General features: G+C 40.0%; 1 protein-coding gene across 1 annotated transcript in view; it reads right to left on the reverse strand.

Moving 5' to 3' along the window:
* Positions 1 to 8,896: 8,896 nt before the first annotated feature.
* The window catches only part of CILP2 (cartilage intermediate layer protein 2), a 37,881-nt gene continuing 33,731 nt past the window's right edge, over positions 8,897 to 13,046 (reverse strand). The window contains exons 7-8 of the mRNA XM_075280451.1: positions 11,365 to 11,522; positions 8,897 to 11,271 (exon numbers count right to left, since the gene is read on the reverse strand). Coding sequence (XP_075136552.1) covers positions 8,897 to 11,271; positions 11,365 to 11,522 — 2,533 coding nt within the window. The remainder of the gene's footprint in view (positions 11,272 to 11,364; positions 11,523 to 13,046) is intronic.

Raw genomic sequence — 13,046 nt, forward strand, 5'->3', positions numbered from 1 at the left:
TGGACACAGATACTCGTCTGTTAGGTCCGTGGAATCGCGAAATGGAGGGGCAGGTTGCGGTACAGTCAAAGGAAGGGAGAACAGCTCTGGGGAGCAGGGACAGTTGGGGTTATTGTTCTGAGAAGATTGGGAATTTTGGGTGGAAGGAGGACAAGACTGTTGGGTAAGAGGAGGTAGAGGCTGACTGGCTGGTGGACAATGTGCTTTAAGCGTTATCCGACAGCCATTGCAAGACCTGTTCCTGGTTCTCGGGCCTACTAATCTTTGTACCATTCAGCCTAGTTAATGTGGAACTTTTGTGCAAAGCGCAGAACTTAGGGCCTGCCTGATGTTAAGGGACACACGCTGGTACAAGGCTCAACTCACCCTAAGTGCCAAAAACACTGCTGGTGCAAGGCTCTACTCATGCCAAGGGCCTCAATCTCTGCTGGTAGCTCAGCTTAAGGTCATGTAACTTTGTTTGGAAGGGCTCATGTTAAGGGCTAGAAAAGTGAATTTTGGAAGGTCTTACCACATCACACACACACACACACACACACACACTCAAAATGACAGTTAAGGGTGAGGGCTTTTGGAATTCCCATTGCCTATTCCATTTGTGGTTGTCATGGGGAACGTGATTTAAAGGGGTGGTTGTTACTGTTTGTTGAGCTTAAATTGGGGTTTGTGTCCATCCATTTGGGGAGTAAAGAAGGTTTCCAGGTATTTTCCCACTTTGATAGAGGTTTTTTTGAATGTGGAAAGTGTGTAGTTGTTAGGCAGTGATGTTGGGGTAATAGAGGGTCTTTGGTGTGTTAGATGCCCCCAGGCATGCTTCCCCTGCTGTCCCAGTGTCATTCCAGAGGTGTTGGCATCATTTCCTGTGGTGTCATAGTGGACTTGGTGACCCTCCAGACACGGATTTGGGTTTCCCCCTTAACGAGTATCTGTTCCCCATAGACTATAATGGGGTTCGAAACCCGTTCGAACACACGAACATTGAGCGGCTGTTCGAATCGAATTTCGAACCTCGAACATTTTAGTGTTCGCTCATCTCTAATATTGATCTTATATTCTGCGTATTCTATCAACATGATCTAGTCTGTCTGGGATTACATGAAGAGTCAGAAGGATGTGGGCAAGACTCCATCCACAGAAGAGATGTGGTTAGTTCTCCAAGGTGTTTGGAACAACTTCCCTGCTGAATCCCTTCAAAAACTGTGTATATCTAGAAGTGATTCTGTTATGAAGGCAAAGGGTGTCCACACCAAATATTCATTTTATTTAGATCTTTCTTTTGTTCACTTTGCATTTTAATTGACAAATATAAATTAATATAATTTTCTATTTTTTAAAGCACTCTTACTTTTCAGCATTTTAGCAGCGCTTTTTACAGCTTCAATTATACCTATAGGGAAACTGCCGGCATTTCCGTAGGTATAATTGACATGCTGCGATTTCCAAAACTGCAACAGTTTTTGAAATTACAGCTTGTCCTCTGCGCGTATTTTACTGCGTTGTGGTGGTGGGATTCTCTAAAATCTCATCCACTATACCATGACTATAAAACGCTGCGTTTTTTTCTGCAGCGTTTCCTACGCAAGCAAACCACGCCTTTTGTGCCATGTGGGGCCCAGCCTTAAAAACATGTTTAAAACTTTTGCACAATACTTTATTTATAAAATATAATGAAGTAGAAATTGATAAATGCAAAATTATAAGCAATATTATCTCAAAGTTGTCTGTCACAGACCGTAGGTATGAAAAATAACTAAGTATTGAAAATTAAGTTTTCCCATGAAAGAAATTTCTGGCATATCCATGGGATATATGATAGATGTAAGTCTCACTTCTGGGATCCACACCTTTCTCTAAAAGAAGTTCCTACAGTCTCTGTGACCTGCCACTTACCTGACCAGAATCTCACTGTGAAAACTGTCAGCTATGGTTGGACTTCCAAAAAAGTGAATATCAAATCTATATAGTTTCTGTAACTCCCATTCATTTTATGGTGGTTATAGAAACAACATAGCTTGGAGCTCAGACCTACTCTGTTTCTGTAAAGCCTGACCAAAGCTGACAGTTTTTATAGCTAGGTCGGGGTCAGGTAAATAGTGGGGCATAGAGGGGGCTCACTTTAGAAATAGGTGTAGAGGTGGGACCCACATCTATCAGACATGTATGGCATATCCTGTTGAAAATCTCTTTAAATGTGTGTTCATAGTTTTTTTTTTTAAGCACTCTAAACTAGAGATGAGCGAACAGTAAAATGTTCGAGGTTCGATATTCGTTTCGAGTAGCCCCTCAATATTCGACTACTCGAATCTAATATCGAATCCTATTAAGATAAGATAATCCATTAATAGTCCCACAATGGGGAAATTTCAGTGACACAGTTTCATAGATGGTACAGTAGTATATAACAAGAGAGCAAAACACATACAAGCTCATGGCAGATAGAGAAATCCTAGGAATCATAGCAACTAAAAAGAAAGAAACACAGACACACTGCAGGATCATTTAGTTCTCTGTGTGAAGTGATGTTAATAATACAGCCCGTGGTTGGAGGACATGAGGAGGGGGGTCACAGCATGTAGATATAACAGGCAAAAAAAACAAAAAAAACAAAAAAAAAAGTTTTTTTTTGCAGAGGTGGGGGACATATGCAGCTATCATGATAACATGTGGCAGTTCATTTGGTAGGTGGTGAGATCTCATGCTCACAGCTGATAGTTCGGTATCTTGCATCAGCGCTATTGTCCATTAACCACAAAAAAAATGCCCCAAATATCCTTCTTCACAAGCCCTCCCCTTCCTTTCTTCTTACCACTGTGTTCTACTGCTCTCTTGTCAAGCTTCCATAAACACATGGGTAGGTGGGTGATGGTAGGTTCCCAGGTTGTAACAGAGTCCCACGTGTGCACAGTAAAAGAAAGAAATACCAGTCAGCTGTAGGCATCTTCACACATCAACAATAGACTCCAAAAATCAACTCCTTGAAAAGAAGAAGTCCACACTTTCATGTAGGTTTCTCCTCCATGCCACATGGTGTCCATGCTGTCCTTAGCTCCTGGGGGGATGGTAACAGGCACATGTGCAGGTCTCCAGGTCTTGAGTCATTGTCCATGCTTAACAATAGAAACAAAAGGAACAAAATACTCCACAGGATCTTCCATTCGATTTATACTTGCTAATTCATAGTGCTAGTTTGCTTGGTTACAGGATTCTTGAAGATACAGAGAAAAAGAGTGAAAAAGGAAAGATAAAGATTGCTCCCAGCTTGGAGCACTGTATCAGGCAGCCACACACAAGGCGGCGCCAGGAAGTATATTATAGTCTATGGGGGGAAAATGCTCGTTTCAGGGGTAGGTAACGTTCAATCAAATTATACTTACAAAATCCACGAGTGAGGGTTGTGCTGGATTCTCCGAGAAGTCTTCTCCGTGCAGTGTCCCCGCGGCGTCTTCCGGCTCTGAATTCACTCTGCCAGGCATCGGGCCTGGGCAGAGCCAAATGCGCATGTCCACACTACAAGCGGACATGCGCAGTCGGATCTGCCCAGGCCCGATGCCTGGCAGAGTGAATTCAGAGCCGGAAGACGCCGCGGGGAAGCTGCACGGAGAAGACTTCTAAAGATAGGAGAAGAACCAGCGTTGATTGGCCGACTGTATAGCATTCGGCCAATCAATGCTGGTTCTGCATCGAACTTTTCCATTTGATCGACTACGAGTATTTCAAATACCGTAGTATTCGATCGAATACCTACTCAATCGAATTACTACTCTCTCAGCTCTACTCTAAACATACCAGAAATGCATTCTACAGTATGTCACAAGATCCATTTCACCACATACTAACTTTGCTTCCCTTACTTCAAAGTACAGAATTGTAAAGGACTACCATTATGTGTGCTGGCTAGTACACACATTTATAGCTAGCATACAAATTAGGATATTTGACCCTTTTTACCCTGTGCCAGGGCCATATACTCTAAATATGCTGGAAAAATGTTTATATGCTAACAACCACATTTAGTAATAGTCAACCACACTTTTAGATTTCTAATATAAAGTATATTGCATTGTATAATCCTTATTTTATTGATGCAGTAGTAGGTGGGAGATATATACACACGCAGCTGCATGCCATCTAACACCTATGCTCTTTTGGCACTATATGTGTGTGTGTATGTGTATATATATATATATATATATATATATATATATATATATACAGTCCTATGAAAAAGTTTGGGCACCCCTATTAATCTTAATCATTTTTAGTTCTAAATATTTTGGTGTTTGCAGCAGCCATTTCAGTTTGATATATCTAATAACTGATGGACACAGTAATATTTCAGGATTGAAATGAGGTTTATTGTACTAACAGAAAATGTGCAATATGCATTAAACCAAAATTTCACCGATGCAAAAGTATGGGCACCTCAACAGAAAAGTGACATTAATATTTAGTACATCCTCCTTTTGCAAAGATAAGATCCTCTAGTCGCTTCCTGTAGCTTTTAATCAGTTCCTGGATGAAGGTATTTTGGACCATTCCTCTTTACAAAACAATTCACGTTCAGTTCAGTTTGATGGTCGCCGAGCATGGACAGCCCGCTCTCAAATGATCTGAAAACAAAGATTGTTCAACATAGTTGTTCAGGGAAAGGATACAAAAAGTTGTCTCAGAGATTTAACCTGTCAGTTTCCACTGTGAGGAACATAGTAAGGAAATGGAAGACCACAGGGACAGTTCTTGTTAAGCCCAGAAGTGGCAGGCCAAGAAAAATATCAGAAAGGCAGAGAAGAAGAATGGTGAGAACAGTCAAGGGCAATCCACAGACCACCTCCAAAGAGCTGCAGCATCATCTTGCTGCAGATGATGTCACTGAGCATCGGTCAACAATACAGCGTACTTTGCACAGGGAGAAGCTGTATGGGAGAGTGATGAGAAAGAAGCCGTTTGTGCAAGCACGCCACAAACAGAGTCGCCTGAGGTATGTAAAAGCAGTCCCCAGACCCTAGACCTGAATATCATTGAACATCTGTGGGATGATTTGAAGCGGGCTGTCCAAGCTCGGCGACCATCAAACTGAACTGAACGTGAATTGTTTTGTAAAGAGGAATGGTCCAAAATCCCTTCATCCAGGATCCAGGAACTGATTAAAAGCTACAGGAAGCGACTAGAGGCTGTTATCTTTGCAAAAGGAGGATCTACTAAATATTAATGTCACTTTTCTGTTGAGGTGCCCATACTTTTGCACCGGTCAAATTTTGGTTTAATGCATATTGCACATTTTCTGTTAGTACAATAAACCTCATTTCAATCCTGAAATATTACTGTGTCCATCAGTTATTAGATATATCAAACTGAAATGGCTGTTGCAAACACCAAAATATTTAGAACTAAAAATGATTAAAATTAATAGGGGTGCCCAAACTTTTTCATAGGACTGTATCTCTATAGAACAGAAAATAGGTCATTTTTAGAGATGAACAAACTGGTTCAGAATGAACTATGGCCACTACTACATGCAACACAGGGAAGAATCTCAGAGGAGGAGAATCACAAGGTTTCTGTGAAATAGGCTGGCTTCTGGTATCACCTGAAGCCAGCCTATGTGATGGGTGACATGATTAATTTTATAAAGTTGTTTTTGCGATTGATTTTTTGTAAAAAAAAATAAACAACCCAAAAAACTGCCATTAGAATTTTACAATTCTTCATTAATTTTCACTGGCCAGGTCACCCTTTGAGTGCCAAATCTTATTTATTTCCAAATTTTCATTAAACACACACAGTGTCAACATTATTCACTAATATTTAAGCAGTGTAGTAAAATGAATGAAAAAAAAAAAAAAAAACAGGGCAAGGGACAGGCTAAATTAAGAAGAGGTGGAAACATTCATGCTACTCTTTCACCATCCACCATTGCAATTACTAATAATAAGAATGTGGGTTTGCAACAGCACCACTGTTTTGGCAGCACCAGTAGCCACAATATTGTTGTGCTTCCTGAGAATAAATATGACATTGTTTATTTATTTTCGTGCTTTTCAGCAGTAAATGGCATCTGACAGCAGCAAAACACAATTAGTAAGTCAGAGTTCTGTGTGTTCCTCCTCCTATAACGATGTAACATGTAATTTACTGCACATTCCTTTCTGCATTCTCATCTATGTCTTCATTCTTCATCTCCACTAATGTTAAGGTGCATGTTACTAATAAGATGTGGAGCAGCAATTATGGGTAGGGACTATACGTGACTTTCATGACCCATTGGTTCAGTGTTTTGAACGACAGTGGACACAGTCCAGAAACATAACAAATCCAGATGTTAGTTCCACCATGTTGGTGCAGACCAACACCAGGCAGGGCCCATCTGTTCACTGGACCACTTCTTGCTCCCAACTTTACTAGGGCAAGCTACTGCTTCCACTTTTTCATGGATGTAAAGTGAAGTGCACATGGGGTTGCACATGTTGGAGCGTCTGTGTGAGCAGAAGATGGGGTGAATGATAACTGCACACAAAAAACCACAGGGACAATGTGTCATTTTTCAATAGAACATTGGAGGCTCATGTAGAAAGTGTGATTCACTATGAGGAAGCTAAAAATACTTGTCAGCATCAGGGACAACTGCAGCATCAATAATGGTATCCCTTATGCAACAAGGAATGGGAAAAGAGCAACAAATTCTACCTTTTTATCTCTTACATGGGTTGGTACAAAAGGAACTGGAGAAGGATGAAGAAATGGACTTGGTTTGTGTTGGTGGAGGAAATGGGACAAATATAATGAAGAAAGAAAACTTTCCTTTGGATGCAGAAGGGGCTTTTGATATTTCACAATCAGAATGGAGGCTGACCCTGTTTGTTTCATCACTATTGGCATACTGCCACGTTTTTTTTTCTCTTTGTCTTCAAAATAACAAGCTTGTTTCCAGAACTGGCAGAACAGTCTTGGTTCAATTCTGGCTTCCAAGTGTTGTTCTCATTAGAGAATCCTTTCCACTTCACAAAATATTCCGATTTTTTCAATTGGGATGTCAGGCACACTCACAGCATGCCACAAATTCTTGAAATTCTATAATTGTCACTCATCTACTTCCTATGCTATTTTTCTGTGGCATTTGCTTCTATAAAGGGATAATTTTTAGTGTCTTTTTTAGTCTTCTTATAAAGCCATTTCATCTTTATCTCTGTTCATCACTGTTCTACCCAGCACGCTGCAACAAAATGTTTCTTCAAAAAAAAACCTGTTGCAGGACAGGATAGTCCCAGTACCCTTCTGACTATGAAATACTGTTCTCATCAGAAAATCCTTTCCATTTCAGAAGATATTCCACCTTTCATTCAAGCAAGCAGTTTGTATTCTGAACGCTGCCTACCATCTGTTTTTTCAATTCACTTCTGCACTTGTCATTCATTCATTCCTCTAGCACCATGTTTCTGTGGCATCTGCTTAAAGGGATAATTTTTTGGCAGCATTAACTAAAAGCCAATTCTGGCTCGCAGGCAATCCAGACATGCTGATAGTCTGCCATAGCTAAATTCTGTAGTTGCCACTGCCACACTATTGGCATAATAATAACAACATAAAAATCACTATTGTTTCTTCCATTCCATGCCATGTTAATGTGGCATTCTGCTCACTCTGCAAACTGCCATAAAATAACAAACGTGTTTTTAAAAACACATGCATTTGTTTCAAAAACACATGTGGTTTTTATATGAAAAACTATGCTTTTCTTTAGGCACTATGTAAAACAAGCCTCATGGATTGGAGTGCGTGAGTGAATGTTTCATCAGCATTATGTACCAGTACAGCCTTTGGTCTGCACTCTGCAGTAAACCAATAGGTTTATGTAACTTCAGGTAAATATGTCTTTTTCAGTGATATGAGTTATAATGCCATCACCACTATAATATTATATTCAGTGACTTGGGAAAGCCTAATTAACAATCTAAAACATGTAGTTCAAATATCTCACATTTACATTGAAAAGAGGTGGGAAGAATGTGTGAATAAGTATGCTATGTGCATTATTGTGATGTATATCAAGTAATAATAATTATTATCATTATTATTTATTTTAGAGCACCATTAATTCCATGGTGCTGTACATTTGAGGGTTTACATACAATACACAATATAAGTACAATACAAAAAGTGACAAACTGGTACAGTGGGATAGAGGGCCTTGCCCCAAGGACTTGCAGTCTATGAGGGAATAGGGATAGATACAGTGGGTGAGGATAGGAGATGTTCAGATTGTGGTGTGTGGCAGTAGTGCTGTTGAAGGTTGTATTTCCTGAAGAGGTGAGTGTTCAGGGTCCTTTTGAAGCTTGTGATTATGGGGGACACTTTTATTTATTGTGGTAGTGTGTTCCAGAGTATGAGGGATGCACGGGAAAGGTCTTGGAGGCATTTGTGTGAAGAGCGGATAAGAGCAGAGTATGAGGTCTTGAGAGAATCAGAGGTTATGTGTGGTTAGGAAGTGAGAGATTCATATGGACTGGTTTCAAGTATCATAGATATATTCTGAGTTATTTATTAAAAGATTACTTATTTAGTAGTTTTTATAGCTTTTATGAATTAAAGTGTACCTCCAATTATAAAACAACTATTTCGTAAATCAATATAACAAGCAATTATAAGAAACATTGTACCATACCTTATTTTTTTTAAAAATGCTTCTTTTTCTATTTATCAGGCTGCTTTCCACATTAACTGCTCAGTCAGCACAATAGTACATGTGAAATAACCATAATTGTCAATAATTGGTTTCATCTCTTTGTTAAGTGTTCAATGTCACAATTTTTCTTGTGTCAATAAGTCATTCATTCTTCTACTTTAAAGTATATATATATATATATATATATATATATATATATATATATATATATTTTTTTTATGTCAAACGAGGTCTTCTCTGGTTGGCAGAAGGTTGCCTACTCTGCCTAAAAGATAAAGCGCTAGATACAGGATAAGGTACAATGCGAGAAGGTATCTCTCTATGTTCATTTTCCTGCATGTCACGCCGAATATCACGAAGAGTTTCACCTGGGTTATTAAGTAAACGTTGAAAGAAGCTTTCTCTTGTAATGGGTTTCTCTTGGCATTGAAACGTTAAAGCAATTCCCACCTTGGATTTCATTTCTCTTGAAAACCCATCAGAAGTACCATCAAAACATCTACCAATAGCAATTTCTTTAGCAAGCCTTGGATTCTGGTCGGTGACTGTGTATATTCCATAGTTATGCCCCAGGGGATCAACTGGAGCCAACATATTAAATACCCCAGTGTCATTTCCTAAAGCCATTGGTGGGTGACGTTTGAGGTAGTCCTTCAAAAGTCTGTTTACCTCAACAACATGGCAGCTTCCTTGAGGAGTCACTGTTACTAAAGTGCGATCTAGTAAATCTTGGTCATAAAGCTTTCCACTACACTTGAATTCTAGACATGCTGCTGAACTGCCATCTACTGACATATCTCTAACACTTCTGATGTCCCTCAAGCCATAGAGCTGGCCTACAGTCTTTGCATGTATTCCTCCAATATTTCTCGACCGAACTATATACTCTTGTTGACCCTGTATACCAACCTTTAAATAGCAGGCCCGGAATTCTTGTGGATTTGGCCACCAAGACAGATAACCACCAATCCATGAAGTCAAATCTGTTTCAACAAAAGGTACTACATTGTACTCATACTTATGTTCCTCTACTCTATAGAATCGAAAATGGTTGTCCGAAATTGAGGCTTCTTCACATAGCCGCAAGTTTCTGTAAGCATATATTGGGCCACTTGTTTCTTCAAAATTATTGGGGTTTGGTTTGGCAATATTGAACTTGAAAGCTGTTTTTTTACCTGCAGAGTCTTCGTGATCAGTTCGTTGATAGTTTAGTTTTGATAAATAAGGCTGGGATACTCCTATTACTTTGGGTCTTAAATTTGGGTAAGATGGAACTGCTTCCAACTCTTCACCACCCATTGTTGCAGTGACATATGCAGAGTAGGCACTTGGCTGCTGTGCATCACAAAATGCAGGGAGACAGGCTCCATTCCTTCCTGTTATAACACTGTCAAATCTACCCCAAGCTCTAGGGTTTGATGAGAAACCTGGCATAGGCTCCAGATTTATAAGAGTCACCACAACTCCTTCAATTTGTTCATTAGGTATAAACTTCTCATTCATATAGGTGCGTACCTTAACAAAACATCTTCTAAACTCTGGCACATCCAAATTGAAAAGCCTTCTCTCTCTTATTTCTAACTGTCCAATTAGAAATGATCTTTCTTCTCTCTTTCTCCTCTTACCCTCTCCTGCCATGTGGAAAGTACTTTCTTCTTCCCATAGTCCAGTCTCTGGGTTCAAAGACCAGAGTTTCATTTCCTTTAGATGTTGCGGCATCTTTATTTGTTCTGTATCCAAGTGCACTTCCAATTTTCCAGTTTGGAGCACTGCATTGGTACCTTTCTCCCTGAAGTCTACAGAAAACATTCCATATGTCCTGAGAGGAGAGATGTCTCCATTTCTGTTGACAAAATTAAGATCACTTGATGCAGCAGATGCAGTGCTTATATTTCTGGGATCCAAAAAAGTTAAACTAGCCTCTACTGTACCACTATAAGAGTCTCCAGTAATTCTGATAAAAGAGTTGGGTGGTATTACTAGCTTTCCAATTGGATCTTCACCAATTATTTCTCCTAGGGGAAATATGTTTGTCACTGAAGGATTAAGACTAACTGAGTCTTTTTTTCTCATTATTTTTATGTCCTGGTATATGGCATTTCCTTTCGGATCAAATGGAATGATTTTTATGGTGTCCACAAATTTCTCTTGAGGGTCCACAAATTTAACCACTAACCTATTTGTTTTAACTGCCACTTCTAAGGTAAACTCTCCATTGTAACCTGTAAAGCCCATGTTTTCTCCATTCATAAAAATTTGACCAAACTGAAGTGGATCACCAGTATCATATGCGGTGACCCGTCCACGGACTAAAACCTTATGCTGTGTGCACTGGGTGCACCCACACTCTACAACAACCATAATTGGTAGAGTATACCCTGGACACTTAACTTCCTGTAGCTTCATGCGCTTCACACCACAGCAGTAATCCTCTTTATCTTTACACTGAAGGTCGGAGCTTAGAAGACCAACACACGGTGAATTTGGACACTTGCCTACATTGTAGAAATTAGAGCCGGTTTTAGTTTGAGAACAGTCAGCTGGTAGCTTGATAAAATGTTCGTGAGGGAACCTGTCACAGTGGGATACACCTTTACCGTAAATAAAAAGGAGATTACATTTGTCAGAAAATTTAAAAAAATAATAATTACAAGGATAATAAGGTATTTATTGTTTTTTTTCACCTGTGACTGTTAGATGGACTATAGAAGACTTGATGACACCTAGTCCATTACTTGCTTTGCATTGGTATGTACCAGCCTGTGCAGTCTGAATGTTCCGCAAAACTAAGCTTTTGTCATATTTCATCTTAGTTTTGTCCAAGAGTGTACCATTGTGATACCTGAAAATGACATATATAAAGTCAAATAGTGCACATTTACAGTATGAATAGACATTAGAGACTGCTTCAGCAGAACAATGGGACACCAGATATGATTTCAATAAACGTTTTTGACTGTTAATTTTTGTTTGATTTTATTCATATTTGTATATACTATGCCTTTATTTAAGTGGAATTCATGTCTCTTAGATAATTTTCATTGCCTTTTTTTCAGTGATGGTATATTTTTTTGCACCATACTGTCTTGGGTATGTTTGACTTTCCTTTACAGTCCTCACCCGCTTCCCCCTTCATATATAACCCCCTGAATCTAAAATATTTCCAGACTTCTTTACTATAAAAACAGCAAAATTTTTTATTGTCACCCAGATTTATTCTTGACTTGACTACTATAAATTCCTACCAGTCAGTCTTCACCTCACTAAACTCTCCCCTGTACAACCTATGCTGAATGCATCAGCCAGTCTCATCTCATTGGGTGCGTTCTTTTGCACTCCGCACCCTTCCTTCCCTGACCGCAAGTGAAGATGTCCGACTTCTCAAGCGGACAGAAAAACCCGACATGCAGGGTTCTTCTGTCCGCTTGAGAAGTCAGACATCTTCACTTGCGGACAGGGAAGGAAGGGCGCGGAGTGCAAAAGAACGCACCCGATGCCCATTTAAATAAATGACAGGTGTCACGGACACAGCTAGTGTCCGCTCCTAATGTCCGTGACAGATTTTGAGCGGACACTAGGAGCGGACACTACCTGTCGGACACCAACGGTAGTGTGAACACCCCCTAACTGATGATCCCAGTCTGTGCAGAAACTGCACTGGTTGCCTGTTCACTATAGAATACAATTTAAATGTATCACCTTCCATCACAATGATGTCCAGACCCCTGCACCTACCTACATCTCCTCCCTCATCTTTATCTACCACCATACCCATGCTTTCTGCTCTGACAGTGATCTATGACTAACCTCCTATATAATCAGATACTCCCACTCCCATCTGCAAGAATCCTCACCCCCCCCCCCCCCCAGCTGCATCAGTTATTTTGGAATGCGCTATTCTGGACTATCATATGAAGCCCAACTTCAATTGTATTCTATTCTTCTTTAATTGTTCAGGCAGTAATGTCACATTTCTTTATCTAACACATATACCTTTACACTCCCTAAACTAACCCTCCTTTGCTCAACCCCTGCTATAAGTGGCCATGTCCCTACTATTAATGAGTGCAAAGGCATGGTCACTTATATTGTATGGGGCAAATAGGAAGGAATTATACAATGTGGGGGTCATTTAAATTTGGGTGTGTCAGGTACAGGGGCGGATCCAGGGCCGGGCAACCGCTGGCCGGAACTAACAATATGGTCCCTGTCGGCATGTCCCGATTTCAACTCATCGACCGATGAGCTGAATACATAGGCGTTTAAAGCAGGAGCTGTCAGCTCCTGCTTTAACGCTGAGCTCCGGCATTTGTAGCCGCGATGTGATTACGTCACATCGCGCCTACAATATGTGTATGAGTGAGAG

The sequence above is a fragment of the Leptodactylus fuscus genome, chromosome 1, assembly GCF_031893055.1.
Source record: "Leptodactylus fuscus isolate aLepFus1 chromosome 1, aLepFus1.hap2, whole genome shotgun sequence".
NCBI lineage: Eukaryota > Metazoa > Chordata > Amphibia > Anura > Leptodactylidae > Leptodactylus > Leptodactylus fuscus.